This window comes from Zeus faber (genome assembly GCF_960531495.2).
Source record: "Zeus faber genome assembly, chromosome: 12".
Classification (NCBI taxonomy): domain Eukaryota; kingdom Metazoa; phylum Chordata; class Actinopteri; order Zeiformes; family Zeidae; genus Zeus; species Zeus faber.
The window spans coordinates 30,320,056-30,346,409 of NC_137196.1; the positions used below are offsets into that span (position 1 = coordinate 30,320,056).

The window sequence follows — 26,354 nt, forward strand, 5'->3', positions numbered from 1 at the left end:
TGCAGCATGAGGAGTCATATTTACTGAAATCAAAAGCTATTTCAATCAACAACATCTTAACAGGCCAAGTTCCATGTGAACATAGGAGCCTTCTTTCATATCACCTTCACTGTTCTTGCCTCCATTGAACTTGTGAGTTTTTGGAGAGTTTCTGCTGAATTTCTTTGCAGGACGTCAGAACAGCTCAGGATGCTCCAAAGGTTCTTAAAAGGGTGGAGGTCAGGGGAGGATGGGGGCCACACCATGAGTTTCTATCCTTTTATGCCCATAGCAGCCAGTGACACAGAGGTATTCTTTGCAGCATGAGATGGTGCATTGTCGTGCATGAAGATGGTTTTGCTACAGAAGGCCCGGTTCATCTTTTTGTACCAAGGAAGAAAGTGCTCAGTCACAAACTCTATATACTTTGCCGCGGTCATTTTTACACCTTCAGGGGCCCTAAAGGGGCCTGCCAGCTCTATCTCCATGATTCCGGCCCAAAACATGACTCCGCCACCTCCTTGCTGACGTGGCAGCCTTGTTGGGACATGGTGGCCATCCACCAACCATCCACTACTCCATCCATCTGCACCATCCAGGGTTGCACGGCACTCATCAGTAAAAAGACTGTTTGAAAGTCTTCATGTATTTCTGGGCCCCCTGCAACCTTTCTGCTTGTGAGCGTTGCTTAGGGGGGCCCAATAGTAGGTTTATGCACAACTGCAAGCCTCTGGAGGATCCTACACCTTGAGGCTGGCGGGACTCCAGAGGCACCAGCAGCTTCAAATACCTGTTTGCTGCTTTGTAACGGCATTTTAGCAGCTGCTCTCTTCACAGTACGATGATCACGCTTATGTTTTTGTGAAATATCTAATGTTTTCATACCTCGTCCAAGGTGTTGCACTATTTGAGGCTTTTCGGCAGCAGAGATCCTTTTTCTTTCCATGTTGCTTGAAACCTGTGGCTGTTTAATAATGTGGAACGTCATTCTTAAGTAGTTTTCCTGTAATTGGGCTCCTGGCAAACTAATTATCACAGGTGTCTGAGGTTGATTCCAGTGATCCAAAAAGCCCTGAGACACAATACCATCCATGAGTTGAATTGAAAAACAAACAATTAAATGTTTACATTACATTACATTTACATTTAGTCATTTAGCAGACGCTTTTATCCAAAGCGACTTACAAGGGAGAATAACATTCGAGCTATATTGCGACAGAGATTAGTGTAACAACAACATTAGTTTAGGACGCTTCAATCCAATTTGCATAATAATTAGGAACGCGGTGTCGATGTAATCAAAACAGAAATACAAATATCTCTGTGTGACCTCTGACCTCTCTCCAGCTGCATTCGGGCTCTTCAGAAGCGGAGGAAGAGAACGACCCAGATGGAGCCTACGCCTTCCGTCGGAAAGCAGGCTGCCATTACTACGCTGTAAGTAACATTACTATAACACGGGTAACATTACTCTAATGCTGTGAGTAACAATCCTGTAACGCTGTGAGTAACATTACTGTAACGCTGTGAGTAACATTACTGTAACGCTGTGAGTAACATTACTACACTGAGTAACATTACTGTAACACGAGTAACATTATAAAGATGTGAGTAACATTACTCTAATGCTCTGAGTAACATTACTGTAATGCTGTTAGTGACATCACTGTAACACAAGTCACATTATTGTAACACTGAGTAACATTACTATAATGTTGTGAGTAAAATTACTGTAACACTGAGTAACATCACTGTAATGGTGAATAACATAACCAACACGAGTAACATTACTAAAACCCTGTGAGTAACATTACTACGCTGTAAGTAACATAACTGTAGCACTGAGTAACATTACTATAACGCTGTGAGTAACATTACTACGCTGTGAGTAACATTACTGTAACACTGAGTAACATTATTGTAACGCTGTGAGTAACATAACTAACGTTGAATATCATAACTACTATATAATGCTGTGAGTAACATTACTACGCTGTGATTAACATTACTGTAACACTGAGTAACATTACTGTAACACTGAGTAACATTACTGTAACGCTGAGTAACTTTACTGTAACGCTGAGTAACATTGCTGTAACACTGAATAACATAACTATAACATGAGTGAAACAACTGTAATGCTGTGAGTAACATTACAGTAACACTGAGTAACATTGCTGTAACGTTGTGAGTAACATTACTGTTACAGTGAATAACATTACTATAATGTTGTGAGTAACATTACTATAACACTCTGAGTAACAGTCCTATAACACTGAGTAACATTACAGTAACGCTGTGAGTACAATTACTGTAACACTGAGTAACACTACTATAACACTGAGAAAAGTTACTAGAAAACCGCCTCAAAAAGTCTGAAACCCTGTTCTCATAAAAACCATGGAACTGAGGACTCAGAACGAATGGGAGTCATGACATTACACTGCATGTATGTAGGACCGTATGGATGTGTATGTGACAAATCAGCTCTTGAACTTGACCTTGATCTTGAACTTGAACTTAATTGCTGTGTGTGAAATGAAACCTGCAGAGAGTCAACATGGCCGCCTCCCCATGTGTCCGCAGGCTTGTCAGGACCGCGTGGCGGGCTGGCCCTGGACCGAACCCTGCGACGGAGCTCTGGGCAACAGCCGCTACCGCTACAGCCTCACCACGCTGACCGTCCCGCGGCGGTGCCTGGGCCTGGCCCGCCGGCGGCTGGGCAGAGGGGGAAGGTGAGACGGAGAAGAATTTAAGGGGGAAGCATGGTGGAACATACACAAGCAAGCCATCTGGCCTGATCAGGACGTGATAAGCACTGTGCCAGCATTTAATCAGGGTTCCGGTTCCGGTTCTGGTTCTAAGCTGTTCTGGTTCTGTTCTCAGGGTCTTACTGGACCGCGCGCACACGGACTGTGACAACGTTTTCCACGGCCTGGACCCAGAGGCGCCGGATCACCCTCCTCCTCCTCGCTCTCCTTTTGCCAGTACCTCAGAACCAAATACCTCGGACCGGAGCTCCTCCTTCTCGGACCTCCGTCACGTACTGTTGGATATAAAGGCCTGTCGCTGGAGGCACTTCAGGCCCCGGACGCTACCGCTCCACCAGCTGGATAACGCCCCCCCACTCTTCAGAACACTGAGCCGGGGCCTCAAGCGCCCGGGCCCTGTCTCCACACCAGGGGGCCAGTCGGCGGGTGCGCGGCCCCTGGGCCGACTGGTCCCAGCAGCCATCCCCGTGCCTGGTGAGTGGTCCGCTTGGAACCGGAGGGGGGCCCTCCCCCTGCTTGGGTTCACTTAGCTCCGCCCATTTGTTAAATTTGAGAAACTGCTTAATTGAGGCATCATTGAAATCGATGTTGCCTAAAGATCAAAATGAGCCTCAAAGGCCATGGCCCCTCTCACTGTATTTACCATGGTAACGCCATTCCACTTCAGAAATGGACGGCAGCCTACTCCACTTGGTACTAATGTAAACCAATCAGATGCAGACGAGGTGCCGTTGCTATGGTTACACTGTAGAATCTAACAATGTAGGTGATGAGAGAAAACTGTTGGTCTCTGAGGGAAGTTGGGGGAGTTAGGTTTGACAGAACAGTGCAAGATAAAAGAAGAGATCAAATTTAATATATATGTATATAAACAGACCGTAACATGGAGTAGCACTATGCCAACTAGTGACCCCGATATTGGCAGGTGGGGGTTACACTACAGGAAGTACAAATAGGACATGGCAGCAGTTAGTAGCAGTGATTTGCAGTGTCAGTCCTGGGTCTCGACTGCGACTGGCACCAACTTGCCTGTTGGTTGGGAAATCTTCCCAGTGAAGCATCTCCGTCCTCTCTGTCGACCTTGTGAACAACACTGCCAAAAACTACACAGACACACACTCACCATATAAGACAGTTCAGTTGGATCTATAAGTTGCTGAGGAGTGAGGGGTTGGATGCAGTGTCATGCGGTTTTGAATCCAGGTGAAAAGGCCTCGATCGGAGGGTTTCTGTTAAAACACCTCATTGTTCATGTCATGTCATGGGGGCCGTGCATGTTGAATTGCTAGGGCGCAAGTTGTGCAGAACAGGCTTGGACTCCACAAGACTCTGAAGGTGTTCTGTGGTATTTGACACCAAGACATTAGCAGCAGATCCTTTAAGTCCTGGAAGTTGGAGCTGGGGCCCCCATGGATCAGGCTTGTTGTTCCAGCACATCCCACAGATGCTCCTTCGGGTCGGACCCTAACCCCATCCATCCACATGATGTAGAAGGAAACGTGATTCATCAGACCACCACCTTCTTCCATTGCTCCATGGTCCAGTTGTGTGGCTCACGTGTCCATTGTAGGTGTTTTGGGTGGTGGACAGGGGTCAGCATGGACACTGTGAGCTCCCATACGCAGCAAGCTGCCATGCACTGTGTGTTCTACACCTTTCTATCATAGCAACATTCACTGTTTCACCACTTTGTGCTGCAGTAGTTCTTCTGTGGGATCCAACCAGACGAGCTACACTTGGCTCCCCACGTGCATCAATGATCCTTGGGCCCCGTGACCCTGTCGCCGGTTCACCGGTCGTCCTTCCTTGGAGCACTTTTGGCAGCTAGTAACCACTGCAGAGCAGGAACAGCCACAAGAGCTGTGCTTGTGGAGATGCTCTGACCCAGTCGTCCAGCATCACAATGTGCTCCTTGTCAAAGTGGCTCAGATCCTTACGCTGCTTCAACACATCAACGTCAACAGCTGACTCTTCACCTGCTGCATCATATAATAATAATATATAACAGTTTATATATAATAATAATATATAACAGTATATATATAATAATAATAATAATAATATATAACACTATATTAATAATAAGTGTGTGTGTGTGTGCGTGTCACATGTGAACCACAGTATTACGATATCACTGTAGAACTCCACCAGATGCGTTGGCTCTTCGTACAGAGTGTGTGTCGTCAGTGCTGCTTCCAATCGGCTACGCAGACTTTTCAATAGAAACGCGAGTTAAAACTACGTAGAAATGTTTTAGTAAAGAGTGCAACCAATCAATGTGTCCAGTGGGAGAATAACCCCCTGGATGAAAATTTTCCTGTTTATTATCAACTTCTCTTCAGATGCTCGCTCCACTCACACCAGGTAGTGTCTGGTGGTATCTTTTGAACGTCTCTTTTGTAGGAATGAAGGGAATGGAGTCTCAGGGTGATGAGCCCTATTATTTATTTATTTATTGATCCATTCATTCATTTATTTATTGTTAGGTTTTACAGTTTCTGTTTGTTTAAGTTGATGTCTCCTGCCGCTGGAAAATGTTTGAAAACCTGTCACGTCAGGTTCACAAAGCGAAGGTACCATGAACTGGTCTGACTGTGAGCTTTTATTTTACTGATTTTATTTATGTGTGAAGAGTACGGTTATACCTGTTCTACACAAAAATAACTAACTAAAGCGCCTGTTTTATTTATTGATTTTCAAAGTTTTTCAGATAATATAATATAAAAATAAATTAATGAATAACAAATAAAAAAAACAAATATTAACAAAAAATGCATATTTGAATTAGCCACTATGCTGAACACCTCGCCTCCAATCAGATGAACTTGTGCAAATGATAACAACCACCAATGAATGACCCAATCCCCACACACACACACACACACACACACACACACAGTCCTACACACAGAGCATTACACTAGTTGTTTATGACAGACTATAAAAACTGTTTTTACACCTTTCTACTTTTTCTAAAAATAATTGGAATTTTTAATAAATATAAAGATTCAAACTGTACTGTGAAATGTACTGAACCGTCAGCCCACTGTAGTGTTGCATCTCTGATGGGCCGGAGATGATGGAAGTTTTCCTTCAGAGCCAAACCGGACACTACAATACTAAACACTTCATAGAATCCCTTTTGTTTTTTCCCCTTTTCATATTTTTGTCTTCTTGACTAACGGACATTGACAGCAGAAGATAACAAACGTTACAACAACAAAACAACATGGTGGGTTGCGGCTTCACACATGGGAGCACGTTCTTCACCTTTTTCTGGGGAAGGTTTTGTCCTGAAGCCTCAAACGCAGCACGCCGCTCAGGGTGTCCTCGCTCCATGATGGGATGTGTGACGGTGGGATGTGTGATTTCTGGACGGGTGTAGAGGGAAGGTCTTTATGTCGCAAAACCTGAGCGTCGGATATGTGGACGTGAGAACCTGAGAACGACGCGTTGACATCTTGACAGTATTTTCAAGGCGTGTTCTGAGATCACTGGCGTGTAGATGAACACGGTGACGGCGGCAAACTGGTCACGCAACGTTGACTCATCTCTTATTTGCTGGAGTGCACCTTCCAGTGGTTAAACCTCTAAACTCGCTTGTTGAAACTTCGGATCTGCGCGTCTTGACTTTTACGACAGTTCCTGGTGCAAAAGTCCAGCTGTGGATCCCCCTGCTCCACGGAGCGGAACATTTATTCCACATCTAGTTTAGATCAAACACCTTCACCAAGTTGTTCCACTTTATTTTATTTTTCTTGCTGCTTGAAAGCTCCGCGCTCATGGGCACATTTCCATAGAAACAAGGAGTAGGTTTTTACATCAGAATGTGTTTTTTGGGGGGGGGGCAAGTACATTTTGGGGATGGTAGCTCAGGCGGTAGAGCTGGTGGTCTAGTCATCTAAAGGTTGCTGGTTCGATCCCAGGCTCCTCCTGCTAGCATGCTGTAGTGTCCTTGAGCAAGACACTTAACCCCTAATTGCTCCTGATGGCTGCGTCCGTCGGTGTTTGAACAATTGTAAGTCGCTTTGGATAAAAGCGTCTGCTAAATGACTAAATGTAAATGTAAATGTAAATGTAAATTTTCATACACAAGGGAGTTGTAATTGTAATATAGATAAACACTGTGTAGAGTATATAGGTATATCTATATATTCTCACCCGCAGGCTCGTACGAGAGGCGGCTCTAATCGATCAGTATCAGCGGAGATCAGACCCAACACATAAAAATGCGTAAAGTGAAATGAAAATCCTTCCCCCTGCAAGTCTCTCCTCCTTAAGTTGATGTAGACAACTTTGTTGTGTTGTGTTCAGCGCTCACCGCAGAGCAGTACCAGCTGCACCAGGACCAGCTGGTTCTAATGCAGAAGCAGCAGCTGGAGCAGCAGCAGAGCGGCAGCAGCACCTCCAGCACGCAGGTCAGTGCACACACCTTCCACTTCAAATAACAATAATAATAATAACAACAATAATTCTAATAATTACAATGGTGATGCATATTATTCATAGAGCGTGTTTCTCAGAAGCGTGAAGCGTGGTACAATTGGCAAAGGACCAACCCCAGAAGTGGTCAGCAACAAAATGCTAAAAACGATGATGAGTTAAAAAAAGGGACCAGGCACAAGAGATGGGAAATAAATGAATTGACATTAAGTGTAAAGAGAGGGAAGTGAGAGGACACGGGAGGAATGAAAGTTATTATTATCGATGCTTTGTTTGGAAGTTCTGCTCAAATATCACCGTCGTCAAGTATTTTGTTTTCCGTGTCAGACTGAATTCGTCCTGTGAAATATTCTCGTGACGCGGTTCAGATGTGACACCAAAAAGTCGGGAGCAGTTGTCGTCCTGTTTAAAACGTCATAAATATCCAGATATGCTAACACCTTTCCCCCCCTGCCCCCCAGGCTCTGGGCTCCAAGACGCTGGACGCCGCCAGCGCTCAGTTTGCGGCGTCAGCGCTCGTCACCACGGATCAGCTGCTGGCGCTGAAAACCAAGGAGGAGCCGGGAGCGGGCGGAGCCAACGGCACCCTGACGCCCTCGGGTAACCGCAGCAACCGCACACACACACACACACACACACACACACACACACACACACACACACACACACACACACACACACACACACACACACACACACACACACACACACACACACACACACACACACACATACACACACACACATACACCCCGTTCAGTCAGCGGGACGCCAGAGGAGGCTTTCATCCAAATCCGCCGACACCCAGCACCTGGACGTCTGGAAAAGTGTTAAATCCGTCACCTGAATGTCTTGTTCCTTGAGGGAGTTCCTCCATCTTTGTTTTCCCAAAACGTCCAAAACAACAGAGCTTCAGCTGGTTGCCCCGATAGACGGAGCCCGCCGCTAAAGTTGGTCCTTAAAGATCTGGAAGCCAAGAAAAAAAGCTTTCGTTCTCCTTTCAGCCCTGGGTTCTGGAAATAAATGTTGAGGAATGTCATTACATTGTTTGCAAAAAAGTTTTTTTTTCCAGTTCTAGCAGTTTTACTGTAAAACACATGAATCTTCACGGGATTTGAGAAAAGCTGCTGCAGAATGGAACCTTAATGGACGTAGCGACCACAAACTGAGCCCCTCCACCCTCTGATCCATATAGATCATGTTTGGTTGTGGCGTCTGCTCCACTTTCCCCATATTTTCATTGTGTTACTTTCTTGTGTGCGCTGCCGAGACGGTGCCGTTTCCCTGACAACTGGGCTGATGGATGGATCTGTAGGAAGCTCCCGTGTCCTCCGTCACTGTCAGGGCCTTAACATGCACCTGAATGACACCACCCGTCGGGTTCAGGCTTCACAGTGCTGCAGCCCTCATGTCAACACATGAACCCGGGCATGATGGGATGTCGTATTTAATATTAGACAAAGAAAACACAAGGAAACACAAAATGCAGTTTTTAAATGGAGGTGTTTATTAATGAGGGGAAAGAAACCCAAACCTACGTAACATAAATGAACTGTGGTTGATCACATCCTTGGAAAGCTGAGTTCAATGTCTCCAGCCAAGCCCAGGCCTGCTTACTGCCACGCCTGTTCTCAAGCAAGAACCACTTCAATAGGACCTGCCTGACAACGTGAAGTCGACCGAAAGATTCTCAGAAGCCAGACGTCTTGCTGCCATCCCAAGAAATTCAGGAACAAATGAGAAACAAAGTCATTGAGACCCATCAGTCTGTAAAAGGTGTTAAAGCCATTTCTAAAGCTCTGGGCCTCCAGTGAACCACAGTGAGAGCCGTTATCCACTAATGGCAAAAACATGGAACAGTGGTGAACCTTCCCAGGAGTGGCCGACCGACCAAAATTACCCCGAGAACGCAGCGACGATTCATCCACAAAGTCACAACAGACCCCACAACAACATCCAAAGAGCTGCAGGCCTCACTTGCCTCAGTTAAGGTCAGTGTTCATGACTCCACCATGACAAAGAAACTGGGCCTGTGTGGCAGGGTTCCAAGACGACAACCACTGCTGAGCAAAAAGAACATCAAGGCTCGTCTCAGTCTTGATGATCCCCAAAACTTTTGGGAAATTACTCTGTGGACTGACGAGACAAAAGTTGAACTTCTTGGAAGGCGTGTGTCCCATTACATCTGGCGTAAAAGGAACATCATACCAACAGTGAAATGTGGCGGTGGTGGTGTGATGGTCTGGGGCTGTTTTGCTGCTGCAGGACCTGGAAGACTTGCTGTGGTAAATGGAACCATGAATTCTGCTGTCTGCCAAAAACTCCTGAAGGAGACTGTCCGGCTGTCTGCTCGTGACCTCAAGCTGAAGCGCCCTTGGGTTCTGCAGCAGGACAATGATCCAAAACACACCAGCAGGTCCACCTCTGAATGGCTTAAGAAAAACAAAATGAAGACTTTGGAGAGGCCTAGTCAAAGTCCTGACCTGAATGCGGTTGAGATGCTGTGGCATGAACTTAAAAAGGCGGTTCATGCTGGAAAACCCTCTAATGTGGCTGAACTACAACAGTTCTGCAGAGATGAGTGGGTCAGAACTCCTCCACCGCGCTGTCAAAGACTCATTGCCAGTTATTGCAAACGCTTGGTTGAAGTTGTTGCTGCTAAGGGGGCCCAACCACTAATTAGCTTTAGGGGGCAATCACTTTTTCACACTGTGTGTGTGTGTGTGTATATGTGTATATGTGTGTGTGTGTGTGTGTGTGTGTGTGTGTGTGTGTGTGTGTGTGTGTGTGTGACGGATGCAATGACCCAAATGGGGACATTTTGAAGAAAGTGGAGGACGTAGACGGAGGGTTTCCCTGGACGGTTGAGCAACCCGACTACACTGTCAATAACCCGACTACTTGCAGTCGATAACCCAACTACTTCCTGTCATTAACCCAACTACTTCCTGTCATTAACCCAACTACTTCCTGTCATTAACCCAACTACTTCCTATCAATAACCCGCCGCGCAAACTCTGTTTTGTCAGTCATCACATTATTCCAAATGCATGTAAACACACTGAGTGTATTATATAACTCTGCTCACCTCTGACTCCGCCCTCCAGGTGTGTATAAGGGATTACTCCTGCAGAGCGCAGCGCCCCCGGCCCCGCCCTCCACTGACGCGCCCCCGGCCCCGCCCTCCACCAACGCGGCCCTGAGCCCCGCCCTCCCGCCCGCCGGCGCCGGCCCGCCCACCTCAAACAACGGCACCAGCCACCCGCCCGCCACCACTCAGGTCCTCCTGGGGAGCAGCGGCGGCGCCCTGCGAATGGCCGTTCCCACCTCCAAGCGCCCCGCCCCTGGCCACGCCCCCCGCACGCTCAGCGCCGCCGTGTCCACGTCCACCTTGAAGCTAGCAGCCGCCGCTACTGCTAACTGTCAGAAAGCCAAGGTCACCACCGCCACCGCCAACTCACCGCTGGACAGAGTGCCAAGGTCAGAGGGGGCGGGGCTTGGAAGTAAAGTAAAAGTACCTTTTACGTTGACAATTTAAATATTTACATTATTTCAGTAATTACTTGATGCCCGTTAATTATGTCACTTAATTACTTTATTTACTTCACTGAAATGACTTAAGTTGCGATTTAAGTAAAGTGAGAAGTTTTCTGAGAAGTTTTCTTCTTGTCCGTCTGACTGAGGTTCAGACCAGAAGCTCAACACCCCCCGTACAGAGATGCTAACCACGTTAGCTCAATGCGTGGGGGCGGTAGGGATCAGCTAGCCTAGCTCAAATCCCCCCAAAACGGGAGTGTCCTGAGTTCTGGGACTAAGTGACTGAAATCTTTCACTGGGGGTGATGCTCAACCTCTCGTTCCTGACAAGATTCCCAAACTATCGTTGGGATTATTTGGAAAATGATTTGAGATTTTCTTGAAATAGTTTCAGGAATTTAAGAGAAATTATGATTTGAGAATCATCTGCTGAGGAAGGATCGTGATCCTTCAGTGTCTCCTTGTAAATCAATGAACGTCCATGAACATGTACTTTGTTGTTGTTATGACGTTCCCTTTGCTTGTTTGCTGCCTTTTATTATTACTACATAATCACATTCTTCTTCTTCTTCTTCTTATTTATTTTATTATTAATAATATGATTATTATTATTTGATTGCCTTCTATAATTGTGAGGCACTTTGAGTTGCACGTTGTGCATGAATAGCACTGTACAGATAAAAGTCATTATTGTTTTTGATGTAATTCAGTGTAACTTGTGAGTGAAGGTTCTGATCTCTGACCCCTGACCCCTGACCCCTGCAGGGAGAGCCACGAGCAGGACCAGCCGGCCCTGGGCAGTCTGTCTGAGAACACAGTGGCCATGGAGGTTACGTAACCCCCCCCCCACACACACACACACCCCAGAGCCCGACGCCCCCTGGAGGTCTTCTAGGTGCTATGCATCTCCTGTCAGAGAACACACCCCCGGAGGGCTGCCAGGGGCCCGTGGGGGGCTGCCAGGGGGGCTGCCAGGGGCCCCCGGGGGTCGTTTGGGACTTAACTGCAATGCTCGTCTCGTAAACCCGTTTTTGTTTTTTGTTTGTTTTTGTTTGTTTGTTTCCTCCCCGTTCCCCTCGGTTACCGTCAAAGAAACCCATCAGCGTGTGTAAATTATGAATATTAAATGTACAGTACTGCATATTTGTAAACCCGCCCCTCTTGTACATAACATTACTTGAATACAGGATCGTTCATTGTGATGTTTTTTGCACTCGGGAAATCGACAGAAAGAAAAAAAAATCCGAAATGAAAAAAGATGAATTGAAGGAAGTGACGCTGTTTACAAACAGAGCTCTTCTCTCTCCTTCCCTTCCCTCCTTCCCCCCTTCTCTCCTTCCCTTCTCTCCTTCCCTTCCCTCCTTCCCTTCCCTCCTTTTTTGTTTTCCTCTACCTCCCGTGGTTGTCGTCGCTGTTTGGCTGTAGATAGAACCTCCGTTGTTTGGGGCGGTCTGGGCCCCGGTCTGGGCCCCGGTCTGGGCCCCGGTCTGGACCCCGGTCTGGGCCCCGGTCTGGGCCCCGGTCTGGGCCCCGGTCTGGGCCCCGGTCTGGACCCCGGTCTGGACCCCGGTCTGGGCCCCCGTCTGGGCCTCTTCCATTCGTCCGTTATTTCAGAAAGGAGCGATAAGGAAACCACGAGGAATGAAGACTTTCCCAGAAGCCTTTGCTGCTTCTGTCGTATCTAAGCACTAAATGTATTTTCATTTTGTTTTCATTGATTGATGCTGCTTGTGTGTGTGTGTGTGTGTGTGTGTGTGTGTGTGTGTGTGTGTGTGTGTGTGTGTGTGTGTGTGTGTGTGTGTGTGTGTGTGTGTGTGTGTGTGTGTGTGTGTGTGTGTGAACAGTTTTATTTTGGGTTGTTTTTTTTTCCTGAAATGACGTTCCCAGCGTTCCAGCTCTGCTTGTCTTTTTTTTTTTTTTTTTTTTTTTTTCGTGAAAGAAGTGAATTATGAATTATTATGAATTATTTTTGTATCATGACAAAGTTATTTTTTTATGTTCCTCATCGAGAGGCTTCCTTCTTTTTGTGACTGGTCCAGCCGTGAAGATGCAGTCTGACGCTCATCATTCCACCCCAAGGAAAACGAAAATAAATGATTATTAATAAATAATAATAATAATAATAATAATAATAATAATTGGGGGGAAAAAAACAAAAAACACAAACCTGCTTTTCTTGACTTTGAAAGGAGCTGAAGGTTTTCTGGGGGGGGAATAAAAGATGAGAAAACGACGACAACGCCGCCCCCCCCTCTCTTCTGTGAAGAGGCTGGTACTCAACAAGGCTACTTGTAGTTTCACTTTGTTTGTACCGCATTTCCCACAACCTCCCTCTCCCGCCAGGAAGCTTCTTTAATTCTCACAAAAGGAAATAAAGATCCAGGGCATTACGGGTTTGGACGCCGTGTGTGTCTTTGCTCTTTTGTCTGGTTTGTGTCGGAAGGCGGAGAGCGCCGGTCACCCTGCGACAAGCATGTAGGGTCATGTTCCGTAGCCTCATGTTCCGTAGCCTCATGTTCCGTAGCCTCATGTTCCGTAGCTTCATGTTCCGTAGCTTCATGTTCCGTAGCTTCATGTTCCGTAGCTTCATGTTCCGTAGCCTCATGTTCCGTAGCCTCATGTTCCGTAGCTTCATGTTCCGTAGCCTCATGTTCCGTAGCTTCATGTTCTGTAGGTTTTATGTTGCGTAGCCTCATGTTCCGTAGCTTCATGTTCTGTAGGTTTTATGTTGCGTAGCTTCATGTTCCGTAGCTTCATGTTCTGTAGGTTTTATGTTCCGTAGCCCCATGTTCCGTAGCTTCATGTTCTGTAGGTTTTATGTTGCGTACAAGTGTTTTTAAATGTGTTTTGCCAATTTAGTGAACTTCATCAAAGATACATCCAAGCGCCCGCTGCTCGCTGCCCCCTGCGGAGGCCTGTGTTTGGAGGGACGTGTTCTGCTCCTGCGTCAGAGGTTTCCCCAAAACATGGTGAAGGATTTTTTTGTTTGTTTTGGCTGGAAAGCGCCGCGCACCGTGTGCGTTCTAGCCGCTGTGACATGCCTCTAAACCCTCCTGCTCCCTGGCGCTGTCTGCTCTGTCACAGTCGGGGTTGGGGGCCTCATCGCTCGTCCCAAACCTGCTTTGAGGCGAGAAATAATCGGTGCGGTCGCTGGGTCTTCACTGGCGGTAGATCTGTGAGGTGTCATTAAGGAGTTGGTCCCGACTGTGGGGCAGGCGCCCTGCCGCGCTGCCTGCCGCGCTGCCTGCTGCGCCGCGCCGCCTGCTGCACCGCCTGCTGCACCGCCTGCTGCACCGCCTGCTGCACCGCCTGCTGCGGCGCGCCCGGCTTTTCCCGTTTCACTCAATTAGGAAACGTTGGAAACTAAAAGAAATAAATCTACAATTAAAAACACTTTTTATTGGTTTGGTTTAAGGAAACGCATAGTGGATCGCCGCAGCCTCGTCTGTGTGCCACGTACCTGTTTTGAGAATGAAACGGCAGAATTATTTTTTAAATACTTACATTTCCATCAACCGCAGTTTTGTCACGGACAGTTTGTAATTCCTCTTTCTTTCAAAAGATTTGTGCTGGTCTGTGAGAGCAGGCCCGTGCAGAGACGCTACGAGGGGCTGGTGCTTGAGGGAAAAAAAAAAAGGCAAATGGACCCCATGTTCCTCACTCGTTCCATAAGGAAACGGAGTAGGACGGGAGGTCCTCTGCGGGACCCCCGCCTTCTGCGCCCCGCCGGACGCAGATGGCGGGCGCCGACGACCCGTTCCTCATCAAGGCGTCTCGCCCGGACAACCTGCATGTTTGTTTTTTTTTAATTTTTATTTTATTTTTTTCCCCGTGTCCTCTCCAGGCCGTGGGTGGAGTTACTCCGACGGGGGGGGTTCCAATTCTGGGGTGTTTCGGGGCGCGTCTTCGGTTCAAACTGAGCGGGTCGTCTTGTTTCACAGTGTGTTGGTACAACCCTCACACACACACACACACACACACACACACGCAGCGGAGAACAACGTCAACAACACTCGACAAAATCCCAAATCCCGTCTGGGACCCGTCGGCTGGCGAACGGCTTCTGGAGACGGGCGCCATCTAGCGGCTCAGGGTGTAACTACAGGGGGAAGATCAGAGCGTTTTCTGTTTCCGGGGCCGACGTCCTGCCTGACTCTGCTCTGTTCTGTTGTGTCAGCGAGGTCTTCTCACCGACGTGGAGCCTGACGAGCGACAGGAGACGCAGTTTCAGTTCCAGTTTCAGTTTCAGTTCCAGTTCCAGTTTCAGTTTCAGTTTCAGTTCCAGTTTCAGTTTTCAGTCATCATCCCCGGTCTCGCGCGGCCTCAGCCTGAAGAGTGGTGTTCGTCGTCGTCATCGTCGGGGACGAACACGAAGGTGAAATATCAAATATTTCAAATGTCCGATGGAAAGGAAACCACGAGAAGCGTCCGTCCCACTGTGATGTCACGTGTGTGTTTTCTCGGGGGGGGGGGGGTTTCAATCCCCAAGCGGAGTGAGGGCGGTCGGAGCAGCGGGGGTGAAACACATGCAAGAACGTCATTTACACCACCTTCATCAATGAATGTGAACTTGCACCGATTCATAGATCTACACATCCCCACGCTCTGGAGTAGAGGTGGAGTAAAGTGGGAGTAGAGAGTGAGAAAATCAACTTTTCAGTTTGTCTCCGATTGAACTCTTGTGGGAAATACAACTTAATACTAAAATAATACTACTACTATACCACTACTTTTCTATTGCTGTACTACTACACTACACTACTATACTGTAACTATACCACTGCTATACTATTGCTATATTACTATACTGCTATACTATTACTGTACTACTACTATACTAATTCTATACTGTTACCATACCACTACTATACTATTGCTGTACTACTACAATACTACTTTAGTTGTATACTACTATAATACTATACTTCTACTGTAGTATTTATTACTATGCTGTTACTATACTACTTTTATTATACTACTACTATACTACTATACCATAATGCTACTATACTAAAATACTACTATAATATTACTATAATACTATACTATAATAATACTATACTACTACTATAATAGTACTATACTATAATAATACTATACTACTACTATACTGCTACTATACTATAATACTACTATGATACTATTGTACTACTATACTATAATACTACTACTGTACTATTACTATACTGTTATGCTACTACTACTACACTATAATACTACTATGATACTATAACACTACTAATATAATCATACTAAGTGGTGTTCAGGGAGTTGTGTTGCTGCAGATTGTTAAATAAAAGATGAAACAATGTTATGAATGTTATGAAGTCAGGTTTCTATTCATTAATACGACGTTTGAGTTTAGAGACTTTTAATGATCCACACGTCAACCACAATAAAAACACACAATGTTTTTTATTTCAACCTGTGAAAAACGGCCGTGAGCGTCAAGCGTCTTGCTCAAAGGCCCTGCGGGTCCCTCAGCGTCGTCAACGTCTTTCACAGCAAATCCCCCAAAAAATGAAAACAAATCAATATTCCTGTGACGGAGCTGAAGCTGCTCCGGGGACGTGAGGTCGTTCTTTTAAAGGTTGTTTTCAGTCGGGAAACTGTTTGACCCCAGAAATAAAACCAACTCACGGCGACGGAATCAAATCCCATTTTAATCCCAAATCCACCAAGAGTTTGTTTCTAAGGCAGGAAACCAGGTCCAGGCCGAGGGGCTCGAACCGCCACGCCCACTGATTCACTTTGCCGAGTCAGCATTTATTTGGCGTCTGGAAACGTAATGTTCCAACCATACAATCGTCTCTCGCTGTAAATCCCGTCGCTGCTCTGATGGTTTGAGGAAAACAACACAAACAAACACAATCAAACTTTTTAGTGTCGTCAAAAAACAAAAAACAGGAAGCGTGGAAAAAAAAAAAGACCCGAACGCTGCGAATCCCAACGGCGCGGAGAAGCAGAACGGAGCCGGACGCCGCGGGTTCAAAGTGTTCACGCCAGAAACCCGGTGGGGTCCGCGACGGCACTTCCTGTCGCCCAGCGTCCTGCGTGGCGCCAGGCCGGCGGGCGTCTCCCACAATGCATTGCGAGGACGAGACAAAGCGTGTTCATGATGACTCGCCGCTTCCCCGTTCAGCCCGTTCTCCTCGTTCTCCTCGTTCTCTTCGTTCCTTTTCTCCAATAAAGAAACTGAATCTAAGAGTGAAACGTGCGTCACGGAGCAAAGTCTTTGAATCAGTGAACGAGGGCGTCCGTCCGGGCCCAGGCAGGCTAACGCTGTTAGCGCAGCGCATGGCTGCAAAGGGGTACAGCTAGCCTAGCTCCGCAGAGGCTGAGACGTTGAAGTGATAATTCTCTTTGTGACGAGTTCAAATAAAAACACGAGAAGAGACGTGGGAACTTCCATCGATTGTAATGAAACTAAACAGTGGCCCTGGCCCCCGAACCTGAAATGTCTTCAAATCTAGATTTTTGTTTTCAATTTTTTCCTCATATTTCCTCAAGAAATCGGGACGAACCTTTAAGTTGACAACCCCCCAAAAGAACCACATGTTTGTCTGATTCAAGGAATTTCTTCACTTTGACCCAAACACTTGGCTCCAGTGATGCCTCGCCCGCCACGCCCACACCCACCACGCCCACCACACTCAGACCCGCCACGCCCACACCCGCCATGCCCACTACACCCTCCACGCCCACCCACCACACCTACGACTGCCACGCCCACGCCCACCACACCCAGACCCGCCACGCCCACACCCGCCACGCCCACCCACCACACCTACGACCGCCACGCCCACACCCGCTACACCCACACCCGCCACACCCACACCCGCCACACCCACACCCGCTACGCCCACGCCCGCCGCGCCCACTCCTCAGATCTGGCTGGACATCATCTTGGTGTTGAGCTGCAGGAAGAACGACCTCAGTTTGCACAGCTTGCACCTCTTGCTCTGTTTGTTCTTCTTCTTCTTCTTCTTCTTCTTCTTGTCCTTCCCCTTCCTGTCCGCTCCCTTGTGCCCTTTCTCCGCCTCCTCCACCTGCTCCCCCTTCTCCTCCTCCACCTCCTCCTCGCCCACCCAGGGCACCCAAGCGCCACCGTGGTGCTGGGGGTTCGCCAGCGGGTCGTCGGGCGGGAAGCGCACCGGCACGGCGGTGCGGTTGTGGGCGGCGAGGCGGCGCAGCAGGCGCTGCACCACGTCAGGACGCTGCTCCGCCACGTCCCAGCGCTCAAACGGGTCCCCGCTGATGTTGAACAGCCACACGCACTTCTGAGAGGAGGAGGAGGAGGAAGAGGAGGAAGAGGAGGAAGAGGAGGAGGACGAGGTTCTCTCCAGGTTCCACCAGCGGCCGGGCAGCGTGGTGAGCATCTGGGGAGCAGAGACAGAACCTAAACGTTCAGGTTTGTAAATGCTGTGGCGCGGGGGGCGGTACGGTACCACACCTGTCCTGGATCTAGTTAATTGGGCCCGGGATGGGTGTGGCTGTACGCCTGTTCCCCGTCAGAGCAATCAACGAAATCCCCATCCCCACACGCGCACGGGAGGGCCTCCGTCCATCTGCTCCAGGCTTGCTCCATCTGGCCCACTCTCTACAATCAACTGGTGTTTTCCTACTCCGTCGCCTGTGGCTCCGTGTCGGAGGGCCCTGAAAACACCACTCGGGCGGGGCCCCGGCCCTCATTGACTAGACCCGCGAGACAGGTGTGGCTGCTGACATCCCACTGCCCCCACCCCACACACGTGTGTTCACGGCGTAAACCAATTCATATCTTCGTGTCGCGGCAGCTCTACGCGCCGCGAGGAGGCGTGTCCACAGGCTGGAGATTGGTTCTTTCCTATGGAGAGGCCCCTCCTCTGAGATAAGTCCCGCCCCCTCCGAGATAAGCTCCCCCTCCTTCCGCGTGCGTTCGAGATGCTTTATGGCATTTTCTAAGCCCAGGTTTGGGTTCGACGCTGCGACCGGACGTGACGTCTGTCAGGTTTTTTTCTCGGAACTCAGTAAAACTAGTAGAGAATATGAAATAACGACGTGATGTCACTGTATCTACAAGGAATCGGACGCGATTGCAGATTCCGTGTGAAACGGGCCTGAGTTCGGGTGGATTGACAGGATTCTACTGAACCCTAAATGGTTTCTGCCAAAATTCACCGACTTTTGAAATACATGTAGTAAATGGTTTGTTGCAGTAACATTGTAACGGAACTGATTTTATCTCTGTGTCATGTTATTACGTCACATTTAAACCTCGTTCCGCTCCGTCAAACTCCCGGGTGCCGGTACCTGAGGGGGGACCCAGTCTCCGTGTCCCGGGTCGCCGGTCAGCAGCTTCCAGTCTCCCACTCGGATGGCGGCCTGGACCGACGTGTCCCACACCGGCTGGACCTGCTCCCGGACCTCCTCCGCCCGGGGCGCGGGTCGGCTGGGCCCCGGCGGCAACGGGCTCCACTCCTCGTACGGAGCCCCGCTGGACTCGGAACTGAACGGGGACCGGGTCTGAGCCTGGGCTTGGGGTTTGTACCAGGTTGTTCCGGGCACAGTCACGTTGCGGTGCCACCCGGGCCGGGCCTTCGGGCGTCTCTCGGTCTGGGACGCCGGATGGTCCAGAGCGTCGACCGGGACTTTGGATTTGGTTTTGACTTTGGATTTGGGGAGAGGTTTGAGTTTGGACCCGGTTCGGCGCTGGGGCCCGACCCGCTTGGACTCCTGCTTCAGGACGCTCTTCTTTCTCTTCTTCTTCTTCTTGGGCTTGGAGGAGGTCGGCCTCAGGACTCTCTTTAGTGAACCTGCACAGTGTAGGGGCAACCGGGGCTCAGTTATTTCTGAACAGTACAATCTCCCGGTTTCACGTCCCTCGTATGACTCCGCCTACATGATAATGCTAATGCTAACACTAGCCGGTGGCGTGACCTTGTGGTGCTGCACAGAAACTATAATGGAAGACTTGAATGAATGAGGACATGGATATAGAAACCACCTTCTGACCTGGGAGTTACCTTGGTATGTCTTTACATTTGACATCGTGTTATCTTACCCGGGGGCCCCTTCCCGTGCTCGGGGGTCTTCTTCTTGGGGACCGGGGCGGGGGGCCTGTGCATCGGGTCGATGTTGTGGAGGATCTCCTGGCGAGGAGACGCCTTCCCCTCACTGATGGTGGACCACACGTCAAAACCATCCAGACCCTCACTCTGAGGGTGGGAGGGAGGCGGGAAGGGGGGAGAAACAGAGAGGGTGAGAGACGGGGGGAGTGGGAGGACAAGGGGAATATATATATATATATATATATATATATATATATATATATGTGTATATATATATATATGTGTATATATATACGTGTATATATATACACACACACACACGGATGACTGTGAAGGATAAAAATAACAAGGGTCGGTGGGGGGTCTCAGGGGTTCATATGGGGTCTTGGGATGGGGGGTGTTAGGGGTCTTGGGGGTGTTAGCGGTCTTGGGGGGGGGGGGGGGGGGGTCTTAGAGGGTCTCGGGTGTGGTGGTCCCACTGACCTGGCTGGTGTTGGCCCCCGCCAGGTGGACCAGCGTGGGGAACCAGTCTGTGATGTGCAGCAGGTCCCTGGAGACCCTCCTCCGGCGGCGCAGCAGGGGACTGTGCACGAAGGCCACGCCCCGCACCCCGCCCTCCCAGTAGGTTCCCTGGACACCAGCACAGAGAGGAGGAGGAACAGGAGGAGGAACAGGAGGAGGAACAGGAGGAGGACATCCATTAAACTCTCTCTCCCCCCTCCCCCTCAACTCAGTTCAGCTGTGCTTTTTGGCATAATGACAGTTGTTATACTGCCAAAGCCAAGCATCTTATCCCCCCCCGCCCCCTACCTTCCGTCCCCTCAGGGGCCAGTTGCTTCCCCCGGTGAAGGGCTGAGCTCCGTTGTCGGTGGAATAGATGATGACGCTGTTCCTGTAGAAGCCGAACTTCCTGAGCGCGTACGTCACGTTGTGCACGGCCTCGTCCACCGTCGACACCATGGCGGCGAACTTCCGGCGCGCCAGGTTGGACATGTGGCGGTACGGGTAGATGTAGGACTTGGGGGGCTGCAGCGGGGTGTGCACCGCCTTCCCGAGAAAAACAACAGAAACAACAACAACACACAGTGCGTATTAGAGAGCGGTGCTCCTCAACCGCCGGGTCGGGGTCCGGGGCCGGGCCGCGGGGCCGTTTTGGAGGGCGCCGTGGAGGTGGACGTCCACTTTATGGGAGCAAAGCTCTTCATGTTTGTTTATCTGCCGCAGTCCCGATGTTCTCACGGGGGCCTCCGAGGACACATCTAGACATCTGGAGCGGCTTGAGAGCCGCTGAGCCAGAGAGGGCTTCCGCGCTCAGACCTTCTGAAGATCCGCCCTCCCTGGGCTTTGGGGCCTCTAGGCTCCGCAGTGTTTTAATGTTTGTCATGTGTCGGGAGCGCCATCTTTCATTCTTTGCGGTTCTTTGTTCTAGCTCCCGTCTCCCTCTTTGGTCGACATTTGTGGCTTTTTAATGTGCTTTGCGGATCAATTTGACCCGAGTCGACCTACGACCCTGAGTGATCTCGCCTCGGCCTCCCGGTCGGATCTAGAGCGGTTTTACACGGCGCTCTCATATTTTTTGGCCCTTTATTGCGGCTACAACCTCAAAGAGTTTCACAGAGACGCGCTCAGGGGACGGTTTGGACCCCGGTGACCCTAAAACCTCGGACAGAGCGGGAAAAACAGCCCCGTCTGATCCACCTCCCAGGATGAGGAGCAGAATACAAATGAGAAAAGGGGCTTTTAGCGCTGCAGAGCGGCAGGAGGTGTGTTCTCTCTCCACCTGGAGGGACAGCAGCAGGAACAGCGGCTTGGCCGTCGGGTCGTGCTCCTGCACAATCTTCCGGACCCTCTGGGTGTAGAGCAGGGTGGAGTAGCGGCCCTCGTGGCCCCACGCCACCACCTCGTTGTCATGGAGATCGTACCCGCACAGGCCCGGGCCGTCGCAGGAGCCGTAGCTGGACGGATGGAGAGACGGATGGATGGAGAGACAGATGGATGGAGAGACAGATGGATGGAGAGACAGATGGACGGATGAATGGATGGACACATGGATGAATGGACAGATGGATGACGGATGATGGATGGATAAATAGTCTGTACACTGATCCGTAGGTTCTGTTTTTCCCACCTGTAGTAATCAACACTTCCTGTCAAGGAGCCGAAGAAGCTGTCGAAGCCTTTTCTGGTGGGAAGACAAGCTTTCCTGGAGAGGAGGGGGAGGAGGGGGAGGAGAGGAGAGACCCGGCATTAAAGGGGTCAAAGGCCTCAGTTATTAAAGACGGAAAGGATGCGAGGGGACGGTGCCGGTCCTGTTGACGCTTTTGGAGAAAAGAAGGAAATGTACTTCCTGTTTACTCAGGATCTTCAACTGTTTCTAACTTGCAGTAAGATTGGAGTCTGGGTGTAGGAAGACGTCTGTCCTGGCAGCGGAGTGTTTTACTGTCACCGCGGCGCCGGAGCTCAAGGCATCAGTTCTACACTAAACGCTGGTTCCCCTGAGCGCCCCCTGGTGGTGGTGGCGTGGGTGGTGGTGGTACCTGTAGAAGCCCAGGTGCCACTTGCCCACCAGGTGCGTGGCGTACCCCGCCTCCCGCAGCCGCTGGGGCAGCGTGTCCATGTGCGGTGGCAGGCAGCTGGGCTGGCGAGGCCGGATGATGGAGTGTTGCAGCCCCGTGTGGATCTGGTACCTGGAGGGACAAGGACCCTGTCACACTGGAGGCACTGGGAAAGGAACTGGGAAAGGGACTGGGAAATGAAATGGGAAAGGAACTGGGAATGCAACTGGGAAAGTAATTTCCCCCTGGGATTATTAAAGTATTTCTGATTCTGATTCTGAAAGCAACTGGGAACTGGGACTGGGACTGGGAAAGCAACTGGTGAAGCAACTGGGAAAGGGTCTGGGAGGCAACTGGGAAAACAACTGGGAAAGGGACTGGGAAAACAACTGGGAAAGCAACTGGGAAATGGACTGGGAAAGCAACTAGTGAAGCAACTGGGAAAGGGTCTGGGAAAGCAACTGGGAAAGCAACTGGGAAAACAACTGGGAAAGGGACTGGGAAAGCAACTGGGAAAACAACTGGGAAAGGGACTGGGAAAACAACTGGGAAAGCAACTGGGAAATGGACTGGGAAAGCAACTGGTGAAGCAACTGGGAAAGGGTCTGGGAAAGCAACTGGGAAAGCAACTGGGAAAACAACTGGGAAAGGGACTGGGAAAACAACTGGGAAAGCAACTGGTGAAGCAACTGGGAAAGGGTCTGGGAAAGCAACTGGGAAAACAACTGGGAAAGGGACTGGGAAAACAACTGGGAAAACAACTGGGAAAGCAACTGGTGAAGCAACTGGGAAAGGGTCTGGGAAAGCAACTGGGAAAACAACTGGGAAAGGGACTGGGAAAACAACTGGGAAAGCAACTGGGAAAGCAACTGGGAAAACAACTGGGAAGTCTTCTGGTAAACTTTCTGGCATTCTTTCTGGGGAACCTTCTGGGAAACTTTCCAGGACTCAGATCAACTCAGTGTAGGTGAACATGGCACAGACTCCAGGAACGGAGTGAACATTAAACCTTTTCTGGGAACGAAAACCAGAATATTTTACCACTGAGGATGAATCCTGAACACGGGCTGGAATCCAGGTCTGGAAACCAACGCCAGAAATCCAAAGCTTTCATGCTATACGTCCCCGCCCTTCAATCCCACATATTTTCCGTGGAGAAATATCAAAAACATTAAATCATTGCTCTTCAGCCGCTGCCAAAAGTCTGTCACAGCAGCTAAAGTCTCCTTATTTACAAACCGTATATTCTGCTTAATGCAACATGGAGATAAACTCTCCATGTTGCATTAAGCAGAATATACGGAGACGCGAGATGTTCTGTGGTGTAGAACGTGTAGAACAATGGGAACAACCGAGTAAGGAAAATAAAGATCAGTCCCAATGAGATGTTCTGAAGTGTCGTTAAATCTGCCTGGAAGGTGCTTGAGCGTCTGCCGCGTGCGTGTACCTGCCGGTGATGAGCTGACTGCGGGACGGCGTGCAGATGGGCTGGACGTAGTAGTTCTCCAGCTTCACGCCCTCGGCCGCCAGCTTGTCCAGCGTGGGCGTGCGGATGGACGGGTTGTGGTACCCGATGTCGTTGTAGCCCTGGAGGAGGACGACGCACAGGGAGGACAAGTTGGTTCCACAACATTCTCAACTGGTTCTTTGAAAGGCTGCGCAGAACCATCAGCAACTATATATAACAAGCACTAGCATGTTGCGTGGTTCTTCAGGTTCCTCAGATGGTTCTTCGTGTTCCTCAGATGGTTTTTCAGGTTCCTCAGATGTTTCTTCAGGTTCCTCAGATGTTTCTTCATGTACCTCAGATGGTTCTTTGTGTTCCTCAGATGGTTCTTTGTGTTCCTCAGATGTTTCTTCAGGTTCCTCAGATGTTTCTTCATGTTCCTCAGATGGTTTTTCAGGATCCTCAGATGGTTCTTCGTGTTCCTCAGATGGTTCTTCGTGTTCCTCAGATGGTTCTTTGTGTTCCTCAGATGGTTCTTTGTGTTCCTCAGATGGTTCTTCGTGTTCCTCAGATGTTTCTTTGTGTTCCTCAGATGTTTCTTTGTGTTCCTCAGATGGTTCTTTGTGTTCCTCAGATGGTTCTGTTTGTTCCTCAGGTGTTTTTTTGTGTTGCAGTTCCACTGTGGGAAGCAGAAAAGGAGACCAGGAGGCTTCTGGCAGAATATGGAGGCAAGAAACATGTAGAGTACACTGTTCTACAACACCTTCATAACACACACACACACACACACACACAGACACACAGACACACACACACACACACACACACACACACACACACACACACACACACACACACACACACACACACACACACACAGACCTGGTCATCGGTCAGTATGAAGATGATGTGAGGTTGTCTCCTGTGGTGCTGCCTTCCGGTCCAGTCCACGCTGAGCCCAGTGACCAGCAGAGCGCTCAGCGCGCACAGCGTCGTGGCAGCGCGCATCGTTACGTTGGAATCCTGGAGCCAACACGTCCCCAGCGTCACATGCATCGAACCCAAAATCAACATCAACCTGTGTCCGCGATTCACACTCGGATTCAAGCCGAAACTTGTGCAAAAGCAAGTTAACAGCCTTATATCATACTTGTAACCAGCAGCGGGCTCCATAATAAAATAGCTCCAGTTATAATAATAATAATAATAATAATAATAATAATCATCATCATCATAATAACCTCTTTCTGTACAGCACCTTTAATACACAAAATGCAACTCAAAGTACTTTACATGAAGAGAAGGCAATCAAACAGTAATAATGATGGTTGTAATAAAAGTAATATAACAATAATAATAATAATATAAAAAACGATGATCATAATAATAATTATAAAGTTAAAAGCAACGAGAAAAAGGCAACTTAAAGGTGGATTAAGAAAGAGGTCGTTTCAGGTACCTCCGCCTTCTTCCTCCTCTGCTGGATCTTCCTTTATTTCATGGCTTCATTTGGACAGAGTTCAGCTCAGGAAAACTTCCTGCAAGACTCCGCATGTCCAACAAGCTGGAAGTCAGGACGACGCTTTGCTTTTTTCCTGTTTTCCTTTTTTCTTTCTATCTTTTGCGCGTCCACATCCCCGAGGAGGGGAAACTAAAAGAAAAAACGCGCACGGCGCGGCTCGGCGCCTGCGCGTCACTTCACACCGGACTGTTCAGGAGCTGGAGTCCGCTCCACGCCGCCTGCTGCCCCGGCCTGGCCCCCACGGCTCCTCCCGGCCTGGCCCCCACGCCCCCCCAGCCACCGCCCCACCCCCGGCCTGGCCCCCACGGTCCCTCTCGGCCTGGCCCCCACGCCCCCCCAGCCACCGCCCCACCCCCGGCCTGGCCCCCACGGTCCCTCCCGGCCTGGCCCCCACTCTCCCGGGGAGACGCTGAAGCGACGCGCAAATTACGCATGAACAAAAAGCACCAGACGCCCCGAACCCGAAGTAACACAAGCAGAGGAGGTGGAGAGAAGGTGGAGAGAAGGTGGAGAGGAGGTGGAGAGGAGGTGGAGAGAAGGTGGAGAGAAGGTGGAGAGGAGGTGGAGAGGAGGTGGAGAGGAGGTGGAGAGGAGGTGGAGAGGAGGTGGAGAGAAGGTGGAGAGGAGGTGGAGAGGAGGTGGAGAGAAGGTGGAGAGGAGGTGGAGAGAAGGTGGAGAGGAGGTGGAGAGGAGGTGGAGAGGAGGTGGAGAGGAGGTGGAGAGGAGGGTTCCTGTCGGATGGACGCCGCAGCCGCACCGGGAGCCCCCACAGCGCGTCTGAGACCCCGTCAGTCTGGTCTCATCCCGCTGCCTGGAGCTCCGACTGGAGGAACCGGAGCTCCGGAGCCCCGCCCACCGGAGCCCCGCCCACCGGAGCCCCGCCCACCGGAGCCCCGCCCACCGGAGCCCCGCCCACCGGAGCCCCGCCCCAAGTTCCCAACCGGAGACGCCGTGCGCGTGCGTTGCGGGCCACTTCGGTGTGCGCAGGCGCAGCTTAGGCTTGAATCGTCGTCATCATCAAGACAGAAAACAGTTACTTGTCCCGAACTGA

At 49.7% G+C, this 26,354-nt stretch overlaps 2 protein-coding genes across 2 annotated transcripts in view; one reads left to right on the plus strand and one right to left on the minus strand.

The window, feature by feature from the left end:
• LOC307238600 (enhancer of polycomb homolog 1-like) overlaps window positions 1-13,106 on the plus strand; it is a 30,609-nt gene extending 17,503 nt beyond the window's left edge. Inside the window, exons 8-14 of the mRNA XM_080011658.1 lie at window positions 1,327-1,416; window positions 2,566-2,714; window positions 2,866-3,224; window positions 7,065-7,168; window positions 7,655-7,793; window positions 10,301-10,673; window positions 11,495-13,106. Of these exons, the coding sequence (XP_079867784.1) occupies window positions 1,327-1,416; window positions 2,566-2,714; window positions 2,866-3,224; window positions 7,065-7,168; window positions 7,655-7,793; window positions 10,301-10,673; window positions 11,495-11,567 (1,287 nt within the window). The 3' untranslated portion in view covers window positions 11,568-13,106. The remainder of the gene's footprint in view (window positions 1-1,326; window positions 1,417-2,565; window positions 2,715-2,865; window positions 3,225-7,064; window positions 7,169-7,654; window positions 7,794-10,300; window positions 10,674-11,494) is intronic.
• Window positions 13,107-17,611: 4,505 nt separating this feature from the next.
• On the minus strand, window positions 17,612-25,398 carry LOC307237958 (arylsulfatase I-like). Its single transcript, XM_080010775.1, has 11 exons — window positions 25,241-25,398; window positions 24,664-24,804; window positions 23,782-23,921; window positions 22,317-22,466; window positions 21,908-21,982; window positions 21,560-21,734; window positions 20,590-20,826; window positions 20,263-20,409; window positions 19,773-19,926; window positions 19,022-19,524; window positions 17,612-18,108 (listed from the first exon to the last, which is right to left on the minus strand). The coding sequence occupies exons 2-11, from the start codon at window positions 24,787-24,789 to the stop codon at window positions 17,614-17,616; spliced, it is 2,202 nt and encodes a 733-aa protein (XP_079866901.1). The 5' UTR covers window positions 24,790-24,804; window positions 25,241-25,398; the 3' UTR covers window positions 17,612-17,613.
• Between the last annotated feature and the right edge of the window lie 956 nt (window positions 25,399-26,354).